Raw genomic sequence first — 24,831 nt, forward strand, 5'->3', positions numbered from 1 at the left:
TCCTATATAAAATATTATTTTTGGTTTCCAATAAGATATGTCAAGTCCCTGTAATTTTCAATGTACTAAGACAATAACTATCCCATTCAGGATTTTACATACTACTTCCATTTTATTCTAACGCTACTGTACCATTAAGGGTAAGTTTCTTGGATTTTATTCTTATAGCAAAGCATTGAACATATCATGCTCTAATTGTTTTGTTTACTATTATATAAGATTTTCTTTTTTTAATTTAAATTCAGTTAGCCAACAATTACATAAGATTTCACATTAAAGGGACATTTCCTCTTTTCAAGTCAATTCCTTGTAATACCATGTTGACCTTCATATTGTTAGATGAATATTAAGAAGTTATAGGCAAAATCTGTTGTATTATCAAGTTACAGTAGAAACTTTACCACCATTATGATTTCTGAGCTGTATTTTCATAAAAAAGATGGGGAGTTCCCAACAGCTCACAAGAATCATATCGGAAGAATTTAATCCTAACTTCAAAAAGCATATAATACTCAAGAAATATTTTTCCAAGATTGTCAGTCCATTTGGTTGCTATCTACTGACCAGTAGTAACATCTCTAATACTTTTTATTAAAGAGAGTGATTTATCTTACCTAAGTCACAGACAGAAACTCTTAAGAATTTTATACATTATCTAAGTTACAGATTGAGCAGTACCCCAAACGAAAGGATTATTATAACAAGTCATACTGAACTAAACAAAAATGAACATTGTTACATACCTGACAAATAGCAAATCCAAAACCACTTGCGGAAATATTAACTGCAGTTGGCTGAACCACAGCAAGCTGAATAAAGATGGGAAAAGAGTGAGTAAGGCTAATCTTCCATATGCAGGTCCTTCCGGCTAGCACTAGAAACCAGTGTTACCCCTCACTAGGAGTGTAAGGCATCTGCAAAAGCTCTAAGAATTTCACAGAGCCTCACATGTCAAAAGCTAGGGGCCAACCAGGTAAGAGAGGTGAAGGCAGAGGAAGGGCCCATTCTCCATGCACCCTCACCTCTACTCTTTGAGAGAGGGGACAGGGCTGCCCTTCTAGAGGTGCGGGAAGCAAGAGAGACAAGAAACAGAAGTCCTCTCACTCCTCCCATCTCCCTTAGTACCTAATCCTCCGGCCTTCCCGTGACACAGTGGCACATGATCACAGACTATGACTCACACTACTCCTCCTTTTTCTTTTGCCACCAGCCCTCTTCCTCAGTTTCCAGCCTTGAAGTTATCACTTTCACCCATTACTCTCAGCTTCCCCCAACATTAACCACAGGAATAAAGTTAGGGTCTACAATAAGCCTTTATCCTATTTTAAAATAAGAATCCAAAAAAATTTTTTTAATAAAATTTTTTAAAAATTAAAAAAAAATAAAGTAAGAATCCTACTACTGATTCTATCAATTCTCCTAAGAGGACATGTGGTGCAGCTGGGAAGAACACGGTCTGAAATCGTGGGTTCAAATCCTAGCTCTACTGTTACTAGCAACACAATCTTGAGCAAGTTGCTTAACCTCTCTCAGCCTCAGTTTTATCACGTGTACGGTGGGGATGAAAGTACTTACTTTCTTTGTGTTGGTTTGAGAAGCAAATGCAATAGCACATGTAAAGAAATCTGGCACACTGCCTGCAAAGAATAGGAACTCAGCAGGTGTTCGTTCCTTTCCCAATATGGTAGAGCCCATATTTTCTCCTTTTCCAAATCTTTCCAAAGTTCCCATCCCCTCCTCTCTTCCCCAGCTCGGCAAATTCAACCAAAGGAGGGCACTCCTTCCTCCCAGTCTCTTTACAGGGCTCTAGGAACAAGTCTTTGTTGAAGTCAACAGAATGGAAATAAAACAGCATTCCAGCATAAGGAATCACCTACACGTAATTTTAAATAACCACCCCCTTGTCCACACCTCTGCCGTCTGGAGAAGAAAGCGGTTCTGTGTGTCAATCCAAAACTTTACAGGAGTTGGTGAACTGGGCCCCATCACAGTCACTTGAATGTTTGTCCCTTCTGTGTTCATTAGGGCTGCAAATTCAGATAGGGCCTTCAAGGCTACAATGGTGTCCTGTTGAGGAAAGAAAAACATGTGTGCATATAAGTATATATCCAGGTCAGCAAAGAGTCTTTAAAGTTAGTAATGTTTAGGACACCTGCTATGCATTCACCCACCTTTCTTGGGAGTGAAGCTCTCCTTTATTTCTTTTTTGAATGTCCTTGACCTACAGTACAGGACAGGCTTGGAAAGTACCTGCTGACTGAAACTGACTATCTACTATATCAGTTACCCCACGTGAAAGATGGCCAACATAGAGGGGAGCTAATTTATTCCATATGCGTACCACATATGATGTTTATATCCGTGACCAGAAAAAGATTAAAATCAGTAACTTAGACCTTTGACTTACAGTAGTAAATTTTTAAATTGCCAATTTTATGAAGTCATGAAAAAAGCAAACACCTACTTCCTTTAAAAAATTACATATATATTTAAACTAGATTTCGTTTAAAAAATGAAAAACTATCATCACTCACCTGGGTAGACGCAAAACCTCCCAAGCTATTTCTCTGCCTGCTGAGCCACCGCATAATCGGGATTCCGTCAGACACCTGATACTGCAGGAAGTGTGAGAGCAGCGCATAGGCCGCAACCTCAATATCCAGGGAACGTGGCTGCCAGGACTCAGAAAGTTTAGACTCTGATGACACCCAGAATTGCATGCCTCCTGCACGAGACAAGTAAGAACAGTCTGACCAATTGAGCAAATATTACATTTTATACCATTAAATATTCCTACACTGGTCCAAGTCCTACTTGACTAGCATAAATAGAGATAAATTTCCAAATATGACCATATGTATGCCATGCAATAATATGGGTATTCACAAACACAGACACACAGGTAAACATGGACTTATAGGTCACTTTCTAAACTATTACAACTTATAAATTCTCACCCTTTTCCTTATATTTGAGGATGTTTTGATGAAAATAATTTCCCAAGGGAAATTCCACATGTTTGGCTCAAGACTAAACAGCTATAAATAAAAGAAAAACATACTATACTCCAGAAGATAATGTACATAACTTTTCTGACCAGGCCATCCTAAAAATATCTTAGGACACATTAGAAAGAACCCTGTTCTGGGAATCTGCCGTTAACCAGCCCTAATGTTCCCGGAAACCTCTCCTTTTTTTCATTATCTGAAATTTGGTGTTATGAGTTCAAAATCCAAGCCCCCAAGAAAAAAAATGAAGGACGCTGGCCAACTCAACAATCTTCCTAGAGATATTTCTGCTACCCACAGAGGAGCATCTCACTTGGAGCCCCCTCCCCCGTCTCAAATACTACCCTTTGGGTGACGATCACACTCAGGTGGAATGTGCAATAACTACCAGCTGGACAAGCAGAGCAGAAGTGTCAAGGCCTACAGTCTCCATAGAACAATCTAGTCCCCAGCACTGCAATAGGCAGTAAAGATAATAAGAACTCGATCTAAATTACTGCTAATAATAATGCAATATTTTTTAGACTATTAAAAATCTCTAAGCACTTTCAACATTTATCCCTTCTTGACTTAACAAGGCTTTGCATCAGTGGACATTACCTAAAATTATTTCTGCCCACTCATCCCCATCTCTATGTCTGTCTGTCTGTCTCTCTCTCTCACATGTACACACACACATACACACCTGGATCCCTGACCATAGAGGCCATTTGGGAAGCAACACCTGTACTTTTTATCCTGTTGTAGCCCATTAAAACAAATAGTCATCCAACTCACTAACAGCACTTTTTGGCATTTGCATTTCTATTAATTAGCATTTTAGTTCAAATCTTGAACATTTGCTAGGTGTTACTCCCATTTTATAGTTACGAAAACTTAAGCTCATAAAAGCAAGTAGCAGCAACAAAACCCACATCTCTTCACAACCCTATGTCCTAATGACCACTCAAGGCCACCACACCAGAAACAGTATCAAAGAACTCAAAAGGTAACTGACACAGGGCAGAACATATCTAAAAGAAGGAAACACCCAAGCCCTGAAATTCTCTAGAAAACTCAGGGAAAGCAGAAGCAGCCATGTCAGACTCATCTGATCTCATCTGCATTTCATTTATCATCCCATTCAGAAGAGGGAAATGCTATCAACGTCATATCTGGCTTACAAAACTTTCTCGCATAATTTGTATATTTCCTAATGCATAGCAGTCTAACAATCTCAAATGACCCCATGCATTACCTTCTTGTTCTGCTCTCCGGGTCAGCATATTCAAAGCTTCCTTGGCTTTAGGGCTCCCCACAGATGACAGCGCATAAGTTATAAGAGCTAGAGTATAATTGTCTGAAATGCCTCTATTAAATTCAGACTCCAAAAAGTTGATAGACTCTTGCACATCAATATTAGGCTTGAAAAAAACACACACATATATTTTACCATGCAAAATAACCCATTACCACACATTTAAACAAAAAGTATTTTTAACCATTCATTCAAAAAATAATTTCAGTGTCTGTTTAAGCACCTTATTTTGTCCTAGGCAATGGGACTCAATGATGATCACTGACATTTAAAGATTTGCTATTCATTTTGAAAATAATGCTGCTTTTGAAAGAAAAATGAAGGAATTATGTCTATTGAAAACTGCACCAAAAATAAGAAGATACCTAGGAATAAACCTACCCAAAGAGATGAAAAACCTGTACTCTGTAAACTATAAAACACTGATGAAAGAAACTGAAGAGAACACAAAGAAGTGGAAAAGACATTCCATACTCACATGGAGGGGAAGAACAAATATTGTTAAAAATGTCTATACTTCCCAAAGCAATCTACACATTTAGTGTAATCCCTATCAAAATACCAACAGCATTTTTCACAGAGCTATAACAAACAAGCCTAAGATTTGTATGGAACCACAAAAGACCCCGAATAGCCAAAGCAGTCTTGAAAAACAAAAGCAAAGCTGAAGGCATCACAATTCCAGACTTCAAGTTATATCACAAAACAGTAGTAATCAAAACAGTATGGTACCGGCACAAAGATAGACACACAGATCAATAGAACAGAATACAAATCCCCGAAACGAACCAACAACTACATGGTCAATTAATCTTCAACAAAGCAGGAAAGAATATCCAATAGGAAAAAGACAGTCTCTTCAACAAACACTGTTGGGAAAACTGGACAGCAACATGTAAAAGAATGAAACTGGACCACTTTCTTACATCATACACAAAAATAAATTCAAAATGGATTAAAGACCTAAATGTGAGACCTGAAACCATAAAAATCCTAAAAGAGAACATAGGCAGTAACCTCTTTGATGTCGGCCATAGCAACTTCTTTCTATATATGTTTCCTGAGGCAAGGGAAACAAAAGCAAAAATAAACTATTGAGACTACATCAAAATAAAAAGCTTCTGCACAGTGAAGGAAAGAATCAACAAAACTAAAAGGCAACCTACTGAATGGGAGAAGATATTTCCAAATGACATATCTGATAAAGGGTAGTATTCAAAATATATAAAGAACTGACTCAACTCAATACCCAAAAACCAAATAATCCCATTAAAAACAGGCAGAAGAGGGGCACCTTCCTGGCTTGGTCATGGAACGTGAACTCCTGATCTCAGGGTTGTGAGTTCAAGCTGCACACTAGGTATAGAGATTACTTAAAAATAAAAAATCTTCAAAAAAAAAAATGGGAGCGGTGCCTGGATGCCTCAGTTGATTGAGTGTCCAGCTCTTGATTTTGGCCCAGGTCATTATCTTGGGGTCCTGGGATTAGGCCCCGCCTAGGGCTCTGGGCTCAGTGGGGACTCTGCTTAAGGATTCTCTCCCTCTCCCTCTGTCCCTCCCCCTGTTCGCATGCTCTCTCTCTCAAATAAATAAATAAATCTGTAAAAAAAAAAAAAATGGGCAGAGGACATGAATAAACATCGTTCCAAAGAAAACATACAGATGTCCAACAAACATACGAAAAGATGCTCAACATAACTGATCACCAAGGAAATGCAAATTAAAATTACAATGAGATATCACCTCACACCTGTCAGAATGGCTAAAATCAACAACACAAGAAACAAAGGTGTTGGTGAGGATATGGAGAAAGGCATTCCCATGCCTGTTGCTGGGAATGCAAACTAATACAGCTAGAGCTACCCTAATTCAGCAATTGTACTAAGAACACAAAAATATTAATCCAAAAGGATACATGCACCCTGATGTTTACAGCAATGTTGTCTACAATAGCCAAGATATGGAAGCAGCCCAAGTGTCCTTTGACTGATGAGTGGATAAGAAGATATGCGTATGTGTACACAATGGAATGTTACTCAGCCATAAAATAGAAGGGAATCTTGCCATTTACCATGACATGGATGGAGCTAGAACGTCTTATGCTTAAGTGAAGTAAGTCAGAGAAAGACAAATACCATATGATTTCACTCAGATGTGGAATTTAAGAAATAAAACAAATGAACAAAGGGGGGGGAAGAGAGAGGCAAACCAAGATACAGACTCGTAACTACAGAGAACAAACTGATGGTTACCAGAGGGGAGGAGGGTGGGAGGATGGGTTAAATCGGTGATGGGGATTAAGGAGGGCACTTGTGATGAGCACTGGGTGATGTATGGAAGTGCTGAATCACTACGTTGTACACCTGAAACTAATACTACACTGTATGTTAACTACCTGGAATTTAAATAAAAAGAAAGAAAAGATTAAAAAAGGTTTAAAAAAAAAAAAAGAAAACACTGCTTTTTCAGTTTTTATGAGTAAATAGGCACCACTCCCAAGAAGGAATAAGAAATAAAAAGTAGAACTTTTGCCAATGTTTCTACCATTGAATGTCATGAACTCAGATGAGAGCAAATTTGAGAAAAATATTATTCATATCTGATCTCAGGTGTTAAAGCTCTAAGGTCAGGGGAAAGTTTATCTTCCACATGCCTAGTACTGGACTAGGGAAACAGGAGGAACTTACTATCAAGAATGGCTGTTTTCGATCATGTGAAATGTAGTTGCCATTAAAGCAGTAAAGGCATCAATCACTGAAACAGCTCTGGAGCAAAATTAAGTTCATTAGCATAACTTTCCATGCATACTCATTCTCATCCAGACATCCATGCCCATTTAACGTGATTTTTAGAGTGTGGGTATACTTTGCACTAAATTAGCAGACATTGTAATTGCTCCATGATAGTTTAGAAATTAAAAAAAAAATCCTTCACAACCTAAACGTTCTAGAATGCATTCCCCAATTCAAAAGAATTTTCTGTCCCCTAAGAAATGGACCTTTCCAATGAGAAAATATGTATTGATTTATCTTACCAATAGCAGTACAACAACATTTATATAAGAAAGCATTCTGAGTTATTTGGAAAGAGTGGGTTCATATTTCATTCTCAGATTTTAGAATATGGCCATAAATGCAAAGCAAAAAGGTGCACGAATTCAGACTTCAAATGTGATGTAAAATTGCAAAACTCTTAAATTTCCAAACACATTCTTGACTCATCAAGACCTACCTTCCTTGTGATTTCCCACCCACCATTTATTAAATTAAAGATTAAATACCTGATACTTTTTATATCCCAGGAGAGAAGTCACAATATAAGCTGTAAGCATTACTGGACTTTTATTGCCACCTTGAAGCTCACTATGGATCACTCTTCCTGGCTCCCAAAATTCACCATTGGATTTTTGACGCCCTTTGAGCCAAGTATACGTTCTGTGTAACACATTCTGATCAATATCTATGTAGGGATCAGCTTCAAGGAAACATCTTAAGACAAAAGCTGACAACCTAGGTTAATAGGGAGAAAAATTACATAAAATATACTTTAGAAAGTCCTCTAAATAACACTGAGCAAGAAAACACCAACAATAACAATATTTTCCCCCATCACAAGATTCACAAAAAGATAATCACTGAAGAAGGAACAAAGGGAAGAAAGGCAACAAAAAGACAACATAAACATCTCAGCCTAGCTTGAATTCCACTTGAATATGGCCAAGAAATTCCAGGTCAACTCCCAAAATATCAGATTTGGAAAGGAACTTAGAAATCACCTAATTCCACCCCGCCCCCCCACTATTTCATAAGCTGAGAATTAAATTGTCCAAGGTCATCATCTTTGGAGTGTTCTAGGTATTTACCAAGGAAGATCCCATTACACACTCAGCTCGGCCCTGAAGCCACGGATGAAGTATATATAGTTCACAGTCAAACTGTAGTACTCTTAACTAGAGAAAACGGATATTTTCTCCCCGATAAGACAGGAGTCAGAAAATTACAGCCTATGAAACAAATCTGTCTGGGCCAAATCTGGTCCTTGTGCCAAATCCAGCCCAGGGTCTGTTTACATGAGTCTCCCTTCCATCACCCACCACCTGACAATGATTTCTAAAGGGAGAACGAAGGAAGGAAGGAAGGAAGGAAGGAAGGAAGGAAGGAAGGAAGGAAGGAAGGAAGGAAGGAAGGGAAGGAAAGACAGAGAAGGAAGGGGAGAGGAAACAACATGCAACAGAGACTCTCTGTGGCCTGCAAATGCCTAACATATTTACTATATGAGCCTTTACAGAAGAAGTTTGTCAATGCCTGCTACAGAACAATAAATATTTAGGTGAAAAGATCATCAAGCAATAAAACACTGAAACCTTTCTATTTATGGATCTATATCCTGACACAGGCCAAAAGAAAATTTGAAGCAGATACATCTCATCCTATGAAATGTTTAGGTGTGATAAATATTACTAGTATTCAGTAATATCTGATCCCCTTTTGAGTATGCAGAGAAATTCACTTCTTCACCCTTTTGAAGTTAAGCATGGCCATGTGACTAGCTCTGATAATGATAAAGTGAGAAGCCATGTTGCACCGGGGCTGAAGCACCTGATTACCAGTGTTGCATGCTCCAGCCTTCTCTTTCCAGGCTGCAGTAAGCCTAGAGCCTCCTGGGGAGATGCTGGCAGCTGAGCAAGGACTACAGAGCCCCCCGCTGACCCACAGCAGAAATGCAGCATGAGCAAGAAAGAAGCTTTTGTTAATAAGCTACTGAGATTTTAGGGGATTGTTGTTACCACAGCGTGCCTTGTCTAACCTGACTGCTAGAGTTAGTCAATCTTCTTCTGGGTGAAATGTGTAATTGACAATAGAGCAAAGAGAGAAAATAATCATCCAAAATCAGCCACACAAAGATTCCATTCTGGAAGAAATCTGGATGCTTATTACTTAATTCCATCACTGTTTTTCACAAAAAATAACCTTAAAGAAATTATGTTGACTGTGTTAATACAAAATTTGTATTGATCATGTCTGATTAAGAAAAGAACTACGCCGGGCTGCCTGGGTGGATCAGTTAAATGACTGACTCCTGATCTCAGGATCATGAGATCGAGCCCCATCCATGTGCACTTGGCGTGGAGCCTGCTTAAGATTCACTCTCCTCCCTCTCCCTCTGCCCCTCATCCGCTGCTTGCATGCTCTGTCTCTCAGAAAAAAACAAAACAAAACAAAACAAAACAAAAAACTGTATCACACTCAGTATTTCAGTATTTCTAACCAGTTTTTCTTGTCAACTGCACCATCATCATAAAGTATTTTTATTACTTTTCCCACAAAAAAAAGATTTATAGCTTATCTTTAATAAATAAAAACATTTTACTTATTAGTGTTTTAAAACTGTATTTAAAAAGGAAAATCTCTTTTAAAGCCAGGCTATAAGAAAAGCAACCTACAAGCCTATATACATAGGGACACGTCTGTCAACCTCATGGCCATTTTGACCTAATAAGAGCCCATTCATGACAGATTTGTTCTGTTAGTAAAAACACTTACCAAGTGGGGGCCCTTGGGTGGCACAGTCAGATAAACATCGGACTCTTGGTTTCAGCTCAGGTCAGGATCTCGGGGTCTTGAGATCAAGCCCTGAGTCAGGCTCCAAGCTCAGTGAGGAGTCTGCTAAAGTTTCTCTCTCCTTCTCCCTCTGCCCTTCCCCGCACTCACTCGCACTCTCTCACTCAAATAAATAAATAAATCTTTACAGAAACAAAAACAAAAACACACTTACCAAGTGCTCCCAGAAGGGTCATCATTCCCAAAAGCACTAAAGGAGCCATCTTCCCTCTGATAGAGAAGTTCTCTCTGATAACCTGAAGACACAAAAGTAGACAGATCATCAATGTAATCACAACTTGAAATGAATGGAAGTTTCTAATCATGACTGCATATTAAGGAAACATGAACAAAGAATGGGAAAGAAGATATCAAATCAGCAACTAATTCTGAATACTTTCTATATTAAGCGCTGTGAGAAATTTTAAACACCAAGACTTTTCAAGCAGAATGTGTAAAATAAGAACTGTAAAATAACAAATTAAATTCAGAAGAATACTAAAACAGAGACAACAATTCTAGCCAGTTAAAAGGAAGCAAACCGGTCTGACTCTTGATTTTGGCTCAGGTCATGATCTCAGGGTCGTGAGATTGAGCCCTGGGTGGGGCTCCACGCTCAGTGCAGAGTCTGCTTAAGATTCTCTCTCCCTGCAGCAGCTCTTTCTGCCCATGGGTCCTGTCCCCGTGCTTTAATAAAATCACCTTTTTTTTTTTAAGATTTTATTTATTTATTTGACGAGAGAGAGAGACAGCCAGCGAGAGAGGGAACACAAGCAGGGGGAGTGGGAGAGGAAGAAGCAGGCTCCCAGCAGAGGAGCCTGATGTGGGGCTCGATCCCAGAACGCCGGGATCACGCCCTGAGCCGAAGGCAGACGCTTAACGACTGAGCCACCCAGGCGCCCCAGTAAAATCACCTTTTGGCACAAAAACAAAACAAAACAAAAAGGGTGCCTGGGTGGCTCAGTCAGTTAAGCCCTGCCTTCGGCTCAGGGCATGATCCCAGGGTCCTAGGTTCGAGTCTCACATCAGGCTCCCTGCTCAGCAGGGAGTCTGCTTCTCCCTCTGACCCTCCCCCTCCTGCTCTCTCCCCCTCTCTCTCTCCCCCTCAAAAATGAATAAAATCTTTAAAAAAAGAAAAGATCTCTCTCCCTATGCCCCTCTCCCAACTCGTGCTCTAACTAAACAAATTAATAAAAATATTTAAAAGTAACCAAACTAAAGACTAAGTTTTATTTAACTCTGCAGTGTTGACTACAATAGTTTCCATGCTTAATCATCTAAAATTGTTTGCTATCTAAGAAAAATACTATCTAGAGTATCATAATTAAAGTTTAGGGCTAAAATGAAAAGAAAATATTTCCTATTTTTAGGCCAGCAACAGAAGGGGGAAATTGCTAAATAATCTAAGACAATTGCTTTAAAATTTTGGGGGGATGGCCAACTGAGGTAAACCAAAGGACCAACCAGCTTGCGCACCACTCAATTCCAAATTCTCACACACACACACACACACACACACACACACACACACAAAGAACGCAGCAGTGGTAATGAAGTCTCACTCTAAAAGTAAATTGAGAAGGGGGTTAAGGCTCATGTAGCTGCTTTAATAAAAGCAGATGTTTCATATTTGCAAATAAATGGCTGCAAATAAGGCAGGCGTTTCATATTCACAAAGCAACGCATGCAGGTCTCAAAGACCAATGACTGAGAAATCATAGACCAAACACTACAAGAGTCACCCAACAACCCACCACAAACTAAGCTGCTAGAAATGAAATTAAAATAGCAATAATTTATCATTAGAAAGCAAGCAGAAGCATGAGCCAAAAATTTTTCCAACTCAAGGCATTATCAATGATTCTCTGGTAACCAAGAACTCTTTCTGAAAATTACACGATTCTACTACACGCAGGTGACGTCACACAGTATGAACTCTGTGGCATGGTCACATACAGCCTGGCCTCCATAAGCATTTATAAAATGTTGAATTCAATCCCTAGTAAACTCTAGGAACAAAAAAAGTTTACTTTATGAATGTCACATTTTAGAAGCATTAATAACTGTAAGTAATTAATTCATATTTAACTAACAAAACATGAGCATTGATGGTTTAAAGTTACCGTTAATCTGCTCTTGCCATGTCCCAAACTTTCCTCCTTGAGCCCTTCCCCAGAAACCCCAGATCTGAGTATCTGATTTAAGGTACAATAAGACAAAGCATGTAAAAAGCAAGACACTGTTTCATGGTGATGTTTAAGACCTACAGTAAAAGAAATAGAACCAACATTTAGGTGATGTCAGAATTTTGCTTTAATTTAAAAACTGAAATATTATGGTACAATAATTAAATATCCAGTCTTGATCCAACACTGACTATATGTCAGGAACAGTTCAAAGTCCTTTCAGGTATGAACTCAGGTAATTCTCACAACTCTAGGATGTAGATGCTATTTAGAGATAGCAAGATCACACAGCTGGGAGGTACTGAAGCCAGAAACTAGTGAACTTCTATGACCAGATATAGCCAAGGTCTATGTCTCTAAAGCTGCTGTTTCCTGCTAACTCACAGAGCTCCTTCACTGGTTCATGTATGAAGTCCTCAGCATAGCACCTTTTACATGGCAAGCCCTCAGTAAACAAGAGGTATCCCTCCATACCATGGACATGGGAAAAGGCTTTCTAACACCCAATTTTTAAGAAAACATGTAATAAATAGGACCACAAAAAATTCCTTTAAACTTTTACATGGCAAAACATACATTAGCAAAGTTAAAGGATGACGAATTAGAAGAAAATATGTGCCACACACACATAAATGGCTAATGTCCCTAATATTAACATACAAATTATATATATATATATATATATATATATACACGCATATATATTATCACTACATAGCTATACATATACTTCTATAAAGTACCTTTTAAGTTTAGAGAAAAAGAGTAAAATCCTACAAAAAGAAAATGGACAAAAGACAAGAAAAATTTCACAAATAAAACAGAGATGGACTTCAATATATGGAAAAATGTTCAACTTATTAATAAGTGAAATGCAAGTTAAAACTACATTGACATAACATTTCTCACCCATCCTGTTAGCAAAGATTCAGAAGTGTGACCACTCATCCTGTTGGGAAGGCTGTAAGGACACCAATACCTGTTCATTGCTAGAGGGAACTCAGAAAGGTACAACTGCTGTGTAAGGGAGTGTCTATATCTTTTGACCCAATAATCCCACTTTTAAGATTCTACCCTGAAGATTATCCTCCAACAATACGAAAACATGCATACAGAAGATGGTAAGATTATTCATTGCAGCATTATTTGTAATTGCAAAAATACTGGAACTACCTAACTGCCCCCAAATTGGAAACTGGTTGAGTAAACTGTAGTATGCACACACAGTGGAGTCTATGCAATTGTGAAAAAAGATGAGGAATATCTCTCTGAACTCATACAGAGTGATTTCCTGGATGCACTGTTAGGTGAAAAAGGCAAAGTCTATAAGAGTATGTATAGTATACTACCTTTTGTGTAAGAAAACAAGGAAATAAGAAAATATATATACATATGCTAATTTCTGCAGAGAGAGGGAGAGAAAGAAACTAGAAACTAATGAAGTTACCCACAAGGGGTTGGGAGAAGAGATACAAGAGGGAGAGATACCCCTTCGCATATACCTTTTAGAATAAAGTTGGACTTTTGGAAGCGTATTAATGTTCTACATATTCAAAAAAGAAAACAAACAAGAATAGAAAAAAATGATAGGCGTTATTAACACTAGTTCACTTCAACATGTTTTAGCTTTCATAAACCTTGAAAAAAACACAGCATATAATCTCTTCCTCTTTCAGAGGCAGTCAGGGTTCACAGAGAAGCAGAAAAGCTTTCAAGTGTTTACAAAGGAAATTAGCAAGAGTCCAAGACACTCTCCTTCAATTTCCAATTCAGGACTAAATCCACCAGATAGCAGAGTTTAACTGTGAACTCAATCTGACAGAGGAGGGGAGGAGAGGGGAAGGCAGGAGAGAGAGGAGAGGAAAGGGGTAAAGAGGAGAGGAGAAAGAAGACGAGAAAGCTTTCATGACCCATCACTATAGGAAGTGTTTCTGTAAGAAGGACCAGCTTCTAAAGACAGGACCATGTGCTTCCAAGCCCCCAAATCACGTCAACAACTGCAGCTCCAAGTGTGAGTTATTGTAAAACCAGAGAGATGAGATCATGCAGATGAGATCAGTGCTTATGGAAATTACCCCTCAAGTGGCTGACCTCCAACAGTCCTCATTAATATCAACAACTAGCACCATTCCTCTACCAGGGGCAGCCAGCCCAGGAGAGGGGGAGGACTCACAGACGATCTCCAGTTGTGCAGTGCATTTCTTGAGCTGGCTTAGGGGAAACTGAGACTCCAAACCCCCAGCTCTGCTCCCACAGCAAAACAGAGGAGAGAATTAGAACCCAGACAGAGGAACTTATATGACTCTCCCAGTAGGAATACCCTGTGAGGTTGCCTTCCTCACCTAAATCAGCCATGCATCGTTACAGACCCCTCGGCTGCTTCTCCTGCAAATCAACCGTTCCACAGGCAGTAGAGGACACCGCTGACTTGGCTGTGATGTTTACTATCAGTACAACAATTCAACATACAAGTGTAGTCACCTCAGTTGGAGACTTTTCGTAATAGGTGAAAAAGGCAAAAATATGGTTTTCTCCAAAAGTTTATGAGGAAATAAGAATATTGCCCTAAGGTCATAGTTTTATGAAGAGCTCTTGAGTTAGAAAGCAATAGTACAATAGGAATTAAGAGACACTTCTGAAAATTAAAATACAGAAGAAGTCAAGAGGCTGACAGGATAATGACCCATGAGTTGCTGTTTATAAAGGGCCAGACAAGCTATATACTTCCTGGGTCATGAATTTTCTTTGAAATAGCCATGAGTGTAAAATATTTATTTTTTGTCACAATAAAGATGAAAATACTGTTCATAGAAGCACACAGAAAAAATTCTGAACATAATTTGACTTCGTTTACCCCAAGTGTCAAAATTACATATAAATGAAAGAAGTAAAATCAGCTCCTTGTGACTCTATCACTCACTTCCTCCGGTAAAAAACCCGACAAAAATAGTTGCTGTACTAAAAGAGAAGGAGTCATCATCAATGTCCTTACTCTGTACGATATGGAATATGGAAAGTAAGAACTTACTTCCCCGGGTTTTGCGTTTTTCAGCAGTTTCACTATTGCCTCTAGCCATTCTTGTGATGACCACAGCAGCACCAGAATTCTGAAACCCATTCTTCCTGTTTTAATTTCAATGGGAAAAAATATATAATGTGTTTTCAACTAGTCTTGGTCTGAGTCTCACTTGAAAAATGGAGCCACAGGTTCCATTTTTACATATTTGAGGAAAACAAGTGGTTTAAATCCCTAACAGGATTTCCAGTCCTTATCAGAAACAGTTTTCGTTTTACGGTTCTATTTTTCTTTTTGACAGCAAAAGAGACTTTATTCAATGATGTAGCTGTTGTTTTGACCCAAAAAACAATGGGTTAGGTTACAAGGCTCCTGGGCCAAGCATGATTTAAGTAAAACAATGCCCTGTTCATAAATGACATTTAAATAATATAATCATGACTCATGCCAAAGCCATTTTAATTTCTTAAAAAATAAAAACAACTACAGTATATTTAAAGGACTTTGGCAAATGTGATGGCAAAGGAAAAAACAAAGTCTCTGAAATGAGACACTGATTTCATAATGAAAATCATTATACCAAGAAGCTTTTGTCCACGACTCTGAAATACAATTGCGTTCAGCCGTGAAATGATGTATTTGGGCGCGTGCCATTGCGTCGACTTCCATGAGCCACTTTGCCAGCTCAGAAGGTGAGCTGAAACCACGGGCCCGTTTCCTAGCTCCTAAGAAAATGCCAAGGCCCGGCAGAACCTTTAGTGTTTATTAACAATCACGGCATTGTGGAAATACTTGAGAGATGTTCCGGGCCCAATCTCCACATTAGGATGATGAACCGGAGGCCCAAAGAAATGAATATCGACAGTAATTCATTCATCCAGTCTGCATTTATGGCGGTGCTTATACAGTGATACGATAGCAAAAAGATTAAACACGGCCCCCACTGTCACGGAGCTTCCCTTCTAGTGCAGGAGACACACAGATAACAGGTAACCGAGATCCTTTTAAATAACGTGAAGTGTGGTAAAGAAAATGAAATGGAGTTCTATAAATGAGAGCTCCTAAGTGGGAAGGAGGGAAGGCCACTGGAGGGGAACACCACCTAAATGATGAGAAGGAGCAGCCATGGGAGGATCCCAGGAGAAGGAAGAGCAAGCTTAAAGCCCTCAAGTACCCCGGAGCTGGGAGTGCTCCAGGGGGAGCCACGGGGGAGCCAAGACAGGGCAGCCTCAGTGAGGAGAGAGATGGAGGCCAAGGCCAGGTCACCCACTGCAGAACCCATTACAGAATTTTAAGCAAGGAAGTGACCTGATTTTAAGATTTTCAAAAGATCCCTTTTATTGGGACGCCTGGGTGGCTCAGTCGGTTAAGCATCTGCCTTCGGCTAGGGTCACGATCCCAGAATTCTGGGATCGAGCCCCACATGGGGCTCCTTGCTCAGTGAGGAGCCTGCTTCTCCCTCTGCCTGCAGCTCCGCCGCTCTCTCTCGGACAAGTAAATAAAATCTTTAAAAAAAAAAAAAATCCCTTTTATTATATGTGGAGCCTGTATTGAAGGGGAATGGACACAGAAGCAGAGAGGCTTTCTAAAAGGAGGCCACTGGAGTTGCCCAGCTGAGCAATGACGGTGTGTGAGCGGAAGGATTTGCCACGGGATGGAAAGTGCGGAAGAACCTCATGTTTGTTTCTGAGGCAGATGGACAGGGTTTACTTGTTGACTGTGGACTCTAACTCCCCGGTCAGACGCTACTAACTGTATACAGTATGGCTAACAGTTACTGGGCACTTACTGTATTCAAGTGCTAAAATATCTTATTTCATCTCCAAAACAGCCCCCATGAAGTGGGTACTTTATTACATATCTTACAGGTGGGAAAACAAGACTTGGAGGAAACCAGCCCAAAGCGGGAGGCAGGATTCAGAGCCCCGGTATGACCGCCTCCACACCTGGCATGGTAACCACGGGGTTCTCCTGTCCCCCAAGGTGGGGTTGCCTACGTCCCCGCAATAGTGATCTTCATGCCCACAGCAGCTTGCAAGACTACGTGGCCTTCAGAGAACCATGTTTTCTCTGCCCTGTGGTTCTCTGCACTTTCTAACAACTAGCAAGTGTGAAGAAGGCTCCCATACATCAAGGAGATGCAGCCCTCCCGCCCCCGCCCCGGGGGACGGCTTTGAAATACTGCAGGTTGGCCCTCAGCCTGGCTAGGGCTGGCCTGAGGGACCAGCGCTCCTTTTGGGAAAAAAAAACAGACACCGAGGATTTGGAGCATTCATTATTTAGGACCTCTGCTATCCCGGAGCAAAGTACCTAGAATACAACTCAAATTATCTTTAAGGGATGATTTTATCATTTTATCATTCCTTAAATGGTTCAAACTAGAAAATTCATTCTGTCTTTTTATAGCACTAATATTTGATGAGCCAACATTACAATTCATAAAGCATATAAAACACTGAATTATGGGGTACTTTTTAAAATATTTTATTAAATTATCCCAAAGAATACGTATCAAATTATAAAGCAACAGTCTAGTTCCTATCTATTTTCTACTTGAAGGCAGTCATACTGAATTTTGAATACAAGCCAGAATCTTGTTTTTAAAAGATGCAGTTAAATTATGACAATTCCAAATATTTTTCACCTCCTTAAGTATAACCATTATGGTAATGTGTAAAACCTCATTTTTCTTTTTAGCATGGCACTCACTGTACCACAGAGAGCACTCAGTACTGCTTCTTAAACCTAATTATAATAGAACTTGAAAAAAGCAGCTCTTGTATTTATATATTTAAATATGACTAATCCACAAATATATATATGAAGGAGGATAACCTTAAATGGGCAGCTCTGTATGGAAAGTACCAATTGGTAGATCTCTGAGAATTTCAAGACCTAACCACATCCCAGGCCTGCAGGACCTGGCTCTAATCTGAGGGAAAATACACCACTCTCTCCTTCCCCACAGCAGTACTCAGTTCATACTCAGCTCTGATTCCAATCCCTGGTCTCCCTCAGTTTGTCCACTCCTGCAGCACGTGGTTCCTGACTCACAACCCCCTTCCTCCCTCTCAGCCCTTGTCTGTGCCAGTCCACCCCAGGGAGAGCTTTGGACTGTAACCAGTTCATCCTCTTGGATCCTACATCTTACAGCTCATTCTGCTCTAACCTGACACTTCAGATTCTAACGGTTGCTGTCTCCTTCCCTATAGGAGCCCATGTTCCCCCCTTACTATTTTATCAGAAGGTCCACTGAGAGCTCTTGTACACTGGCTACACTCAATCATCTTGGCCAATTACTGGACCTTTTCCATCCTAAGCTTATGGCTACTAACAACCTAAGAACGTTGCAAAGTAAACTTATCCCATTCCGATCTGAGGAAAAACATGAATTCCAGAACCAGACCACCTGGGAGTAATCATGGGTAATTTATGTAACCTCTCTGTGCCTCAGTTTCCTCATCTGTAAAATGAAAATAATATCAGTACACTCACCTCCCAGGGTTTTTGTAAGAATTAAATGAAAACATAGGACACCTGGGTGGCACAGTCAGTTAAGCTGTCTGACTCTTGGTTTCAGCTCAGGTCACGATCTCAGAGCATGAGATCAAGCCCCACATCAGGCTCCATGCTCAGCGCAGAGTCTGCTTAAGATTCTACCTCCCTGTCCCTCTGTCCCTCCCCCCATGCACACACTCAAGTGTGTTTGTGTACGCGCTCTCTCTCTCTCTCAAATAAATAAATAAACAGAGACTCTTAAGGGGGAAAAAAAGAACTAAATGAAAACATTTGTAAACCCTTTAAACAGGGTTAGTTATTACCATTATTACATAAAATTTAGTTTAGGGTAAACAAGTCCCTACATAATGAGGGAACTTGGAAGAAAAGCTCACATCAAAATAGTGTCTTTAAGCTTTCTAATTCTTAACTGTGGAAAAGTCAGCAAAACCACTAACAACTTGCCTCTATTTGCATTTAACCCATTCCTTCCAAAAAAGTAAATAAACAAAACACTTAGGAGTTGGGAAGTGTTGACTTGATTTTTAGATTATATTGAACAAGGGGTTATTTTTTTAGCATTTTGCATAAACCATTCTAATCCTCATGAGTTTGAGGGGCAGCAGGTATCCCAAATTGTGTAGACAGATAAACTCAGCCACACAGAGATTTTGCTAGAAGTCCCCTAACAAGGAAATGTAAAACCAAGACTGTAACTTTAGGGGGTTGGCTTCTGGAGTATTTAAGGAAAACAAATTTACATTATTATTATTAAAAACGTGTTTGTCTAAGTATGGACATGACACGCATGGACTCTGGGGTCAGGCAGTGAGTTCAAATCCCAGCTCTGCCACTCCCTTGCTATTGACCCTGGGCAGGTTGATTAACTTTCTGTATCTCAGTTTCCTGATCTGTAAAAATAGGAGGGCAGCACTAACACTGTGAGCATTAAATGAGACATTAGGTTCACAGGGCTTAGAATACTGTCTGGCACATCGAAGCACTCAGCTAATGACAACTGCTGTCATTTGCAAGGGGCAGACACAACGCATATGGTGTCTGCAAACACAGGCAGCCTCTCTAAGAGTCAGGGGACAGTAACTCCCAGTGTGGCATCTTCTGAGGGACCAGCAGGGCCTCCCCATACAAACTGTGCCCTCCGAATTCCCACCTCCTTGATTTTAAGTGCACTGAGAAGGTGCCCACCCCATGACACTGCCTGTGTGTGTGTAGAGACTGTCTTCCCTGAGAAGAACCACCCTGACCTCCTCCGTTTCCTCAGTGGCAGAGCTGACGCCGGCGCCAACAGACCTCCACAAATGCGCGATGAATAAATGAACACTCTGCGCTGAGCATGGAGCCTGATGTGGGGCTTGATCTCATGCTCTGAGATCGTGACCTGAGCTGAAACCAAGAGTCAGACAGCTTAACTGACTGTGCCACCCAGGTGTCCTATGTTTTCATTTAATTCTTACAAAATTTCAGGTCACTTCTTAAAATACAAACCCCTCTAGACACTAACTCCTTAACGTGTTAGCTGCAATTAGTGACAATTAGCTGCAGGAAGAATGGTGACAGCTTCCCGCGGCTTGTACTTGTAGCCCATTCCAACACCATCTAGCCCTACAGTCACACAGCAAGGATAAACTGGTCTATACTGAAATATGGTCTAGAGTAGACTCTGCCTAAACAAAAAAAAAAAAAAAAAAGGAAAGGAAAGGAAAGAGAAAAAAAAGGAAAGAAATTTACAAATGAAAGTATATTTCTAAAATGCTTACCTTGCCTCATAAATGAAAGGGCTTTTTCTTTTAAGTTTTCTGTCAGTTGTCTCTTTTTAGTCAGGTAATCCAAAACATAAATATTGGGAGCAAAATTTATCATGTTCTGTTCACCACAGCCATAAGGCATCCGAATCAATGAGGCTAAGCCATTGATGGAAGAACCGAGGATATCCCCTGAAAGCACAAGAGATTCAATACATTCGGCAAATACTCAATAACCATAGCTGCTGGTGGCCAAGAGACTTCCTCTGAGTCCAGGAGGCAGCTGACGCTGAAGCAATGATCACTCCACCGCTCAGAACAGAGTACAAACTTCACGTCAAGCTTTCAGAAGACTGGTCAAGTGACTGAGAACACAGTGGCACTGAACTTGTAGATTATGGGACAAATCAGACGTTTAGCTCAGGTAAAGATGTGGCATACACCAGGCACAAAATACGTTTAAAAAATCACTCTGGAACAAAAATGTCAGGAACTGATCATTAGGAAACCATCATTTTTATATAGGAAAGAAATGTTTTATTAGTAGTATTCTTCACATAACTACAACTTCACTCTGATTTCTTACTAATACACTACGAACACTTGAGAAATGATTTTTTTTTAAGGGCAAGGATTGTGGTATTTTTCGATGTGTTCTCTTTAGCAAAAACAAAGTAGAATTAACATGTAAAAGTATTTCAAAGAATCTCAGGATCAAAAAGGATTAGGAATATTTTTCAAAATTACTAATATAAAATTAAACAAAATGCCTGCTTAAAAGACACCTCTACCCACATTCTAACACTCTGACTCAGGGAAATAAGTAAAACTTCAGAAATACAGAGGCTGAGTTCTAATTCTGACCCCACTATGAGGGGCGCCTGGGTAGATCAGTCGGTTAAGCCTCTGCCTTAAGCATCTGCCTTCGACTCAGGTCATGATCTCGGGGTCCTGGGAGGGAGCCCTGCATCAAGCTCCTTGCTCAGCAGGAAGTCTACTTCTCCCTCTGCTTGCTGCTCCCCCTACGTGTGCTCTCTCTCTCTCACACACACACAAATAAATAAATAAAATATTTTTTTAAAAAAATCAAACCTCAAGAGTATTTCAATAACCAAACATAGACTCATTCCAGTGTAAGGAGTGATGGAATACATTTGAACTTCAAGGCTTTTCCCTTTGTGTATATGTACATGTGCACACATGCATGTGTGTGTGTGCGTGTGTAACTGCATCCCCCCGTGTGTATGCTGCACTTCCTAGCATCCCAACACTATGGGACAATTTTATTCCCCTGAGTAGAGAGCTTAGCTAATTCTTCTTAAGAAGTATACCTAAGAACTAGGAAGATCAGTAGGGGAAGAAAGGGATAAAGAAAGGGGGGGTAATCAGAAGGGGGAATGAAGCATGAGAGACTATGGACTATGAGAAACAAACTGAGGGCTTCAGAGGGGAGGGGGTGGGGGATTGGGATAGGCTGGTGATGGGTAGTAAGGAGGGCACGTATTGCATGGTGCACTGGGCGTTATACGCAACTAATGAATCATCGAACTTTACATCAGAAACCAGAGAGGTACTGTATGGTGACTAACATAATATAATAAAAAAACATTAAAAAAAAAAGAAGTATACCTAAGGCTCCCAAAAAGTCCTCTTTTGGAGGACTGGTTGGTTGAGTTATAATGGAAACCATTACACCTACAGATGAGATTTAAAAGAATCTCTGAAAAAGTGCTTTAGGTCCTGACATCTTGAAAACCTAACAAACTATTGAGATTCCTTAATCTTCATTAATCTAAACATTTCCTTCAGTTATTTGTGAAGTGCAGCTATATAAACAAATCGTTTGTGTGGAAGCTATGTTTAACAACTGATGAAAAAATATTTGGGGTTGCCAGAAAGTGACTAGGAGAGGGTGAAGTCAGTTGCTTCCCGCTGTAACCTTCTGCACAGAGAACTGCTTTAAGCAATAGTGCTCAACCTTTGGTCATCAGAAGCACTTGTGAAACCTTTTCAAAATACGCACACCCTAGCCATAGCTCAAGAAATTCTGATCGTGTAGGCTGAAAGTACAGCCCGTGTTTTTACAAAGCTCCACAGAAAATTCTGATTAGGCACCAGCGGTCAAGAGCCACAGAAGCCAGAAGCTCTGCTCTTAAAAATACTCCCTCCCTCCAGCCACGTTAGAGCGGGCACTGCTTGACAAAGAGCGGTCTATCCAGCTGAAGCATCAGCATCAACTGGGAGCTTGCTAGAAATGCGTAACCCAAGGCCCCACCCCAGGCCTATTACACCAGCATCTTCCTTTAAACGAGATCCCCACGTGATTCAAAGGCACACTGTGATTAAGAACTGATCTAGGACACATATCTGCTATTCTTTCTATTGTACTCATCAGTTGGTACCAGCTAAAAGTTTTTGCGACCTCTTCTCATTAGGACTAAATAAGAAAACACATCTATAAGTACATATATAGACACATGTAGTCATATACAAATAAACCAGTAGTGATGATGATATACTGTATTCTTACCAATTGCAGTGATCTGAACTCGTTCACTACCACTCACTGTGTTGGGAGGAAATGAGAAACTCAAAGTTTTCACAGGAGTTTGTAACTTATTGTCAGTCAAGTCTAACAAGATGGATTGTGAATACGACTTTTCTATTCCTTCAGCCTGTTGGAAGAAAAGGAACACAATTAAATTCATCTCTACTCATCTGTTTACAGAGAACTTTATGCAAATAATAAGATAAACATCTTGCCTACTGTGTCTGCAGTATGTGTACAATTAGATAAATAACTACTGGTTTTGATTCCAATGTTTACTTTCTAGTTAGAGTAAACAAAACATTTCATGAAATGGCAAATGAAATAACAAAGGAGAAAAATGCAAAGGTGATGAGAAAAACCTTCTGAGGTAAATCCTATTATTATCCAAAAAGAGATTAAATACCTTGTCCAAACTCACACTTGACCGAGCTGGGATTTGAACCCTGGCTGTCTCATCCCAGAACACAAATGCTTATCCACTAGGCTGAGCTGTCTTTTACTGCATAATACCATCTCTAAAAAAAAAAAAAAAAAAAAAAAAAAAAAAAATCCTACGAAATTTCTCCTAACTGTATTGAGGAACTCCAAAATTCAAAACGTACGTATCAACTTGGCATGATCTAACAGGACCCCAACGTAACGTAGTTTCTAAATGTAATTGACGGCAAAAGAGATTCGCTATACAGGCATACCATAAAGCTAACGAGGAAATTGGCAATTACTTCCAAAACATACTATATATCTTTACTTACAGATAAGAAAACAATCAGACAATACCAGGAGGGGGAGGAGATGGCCTACTAGATCTTACCAACAAATTTAACCAAGAGAAAAACCACCTTCTGTCTCCTTTTCAATTATGTATTTGTCTCATTTATTGGAAACTTCAAATATTTACCTTTACTAAAATCCTCTGGGTGACGGCATCAGAAGCAGTAGGTGAAATGGCTGTGACTGTGACAGGGATTTCCCCCAGATGTGTGGGCTTAACCGGGAAAAGAACAGTTGCCCCATCCTCACTGGGAACCAGAATGGTCTGCTGGTGTCCCGTGGCATTTATTTCATTTGAAGCCATGAGAATATCAAATTTGTCACTTTTCTCAATGATTACTTTAACCTGGAAGGAAAATTATCCAAAGTTTTATATAATAAATGTTCCTCAGGAAAGTGTTGGTTTATTACCACGTTAAGAACTGTTAAATCCCTGAGGCTCAAGACTAGAGGAAGATGAGACGGAAATGCAGCCAAGGACAGGACGAGAGAGTACCAGGGACAACTTCATTTCTCTATGCTCTCCTCCTCCACTCAGGATATGTGGGGAAAGGGCACTCTTCAGTTCCATTTCTAACATTAAACTCCCACTGACATTAAACTGTTACTATCCAAAGCCTTTGAGTGGGAAGGACGTGCCCAGAAAGGTTATTTCATGTCATGGTATTGCCACCAGCCTGGTTTAACTGCGTCATCCTATAGACACTGGTCCCATTTAAAAAACCTAAGACAAACAGGATGAAGTGTTATTACATCCATTGAGAATCGCTGCTAAAATTATTCCAAGGAAAGAATGACGCAGACTTTAGTCCTGAAGCATATGTTGGTTGCAAACTTTTGTAAAGTATGTCAAAGTTGCCAATCTTACCAAGAAGGGCATTTATCTAGGCCTTACGCTTTATGAACTGTTTTCCATTTATTGTCTCATCTGTTTCTCAAAATATTTTCTGTAGGGATAATTATTAGTCCCATCTTATAGATGAGGAAACTACTATTAACTTATTTGCTGGTATTAGAGCAGGACATTGAATCCAGGCCTTCTGATTCCAGATCTTTTGCTCTTTACAATGTATCACTGTTGACTAGGTTAAAAAGTACAATTTAGGGGCACCTGGATGGCTCAGTGGGTTAAGTGTCTGAC

The 24,831-nt window shown here is 39.8% G+C and overlaps 1 protein-coding gene across 4 annotated transcripts in view; it reads right to left on the bottom strand.

Moving 5' to 3' along the window:
- Positions 1 to 24,831, bottom strand: part of CD109 (CD109 molecule) — a 153,812-nt gene that overhangs the window by 13,662 nt on the left and 115,319 nt on the right. For all 4 annotated transcript variants that reach the window (XM_087856949.1, XM_087856948.1, XM_087856947.1 and 1 more), the window contains 9 exons: positions 23,818 to 24,036; positions 22,899 to 23,043; positions 20,384 to 20,560; positions 10,081 to 10,162; positions 7,586 to 7,814; positions 4,246 to 4,411; positions 2,535 to 2,725; positions 1,912 to 2,067; positions 744 to 809 (listed from right to left, as the gene is read on the bottom strand). In XM_087856949.1, the coding sequence (XP_087713075.1) occupies positions 744 to 809; positions 1,912 to 2,067; positions 2,535 to 2,725; positions 4,246 to 4,411; positions 7,586 to 7,814; positions 10,081 to 10,162; positions 20,384 to 20,560; positions 22,899 to 23,043; positions 23,818 to 24,036 (1,431 nt within the window). The remainder of the gene's footprint in view (positions 1 to 743; positions 810 to 1,911; positions 2,068 to 2,534; positions 2,726 to 4,245; positions 4,412 to 7,585; positions 7,815 to 10,080; positions 10,163 to 20,383; positions 20,561 to 22,898; positions 23,044 to 23,817; positions 24,037 to 24,831) is intronic.

Source organism: Ursus americanus, chromosome 29 (genome assembly GCF_024610735.1).
Source record: "Ursus americanus isolate L20-20 chromosome 29, mUrsAme1.1.p, whole genome shotgun sequence".
In the NCBI taxonomy this organism is placed as follows: Eukaryota; Metazoa; Chordata; class Mammalia; order Carnivora; family Ursidae; genus Ursus; species Ursus americanus.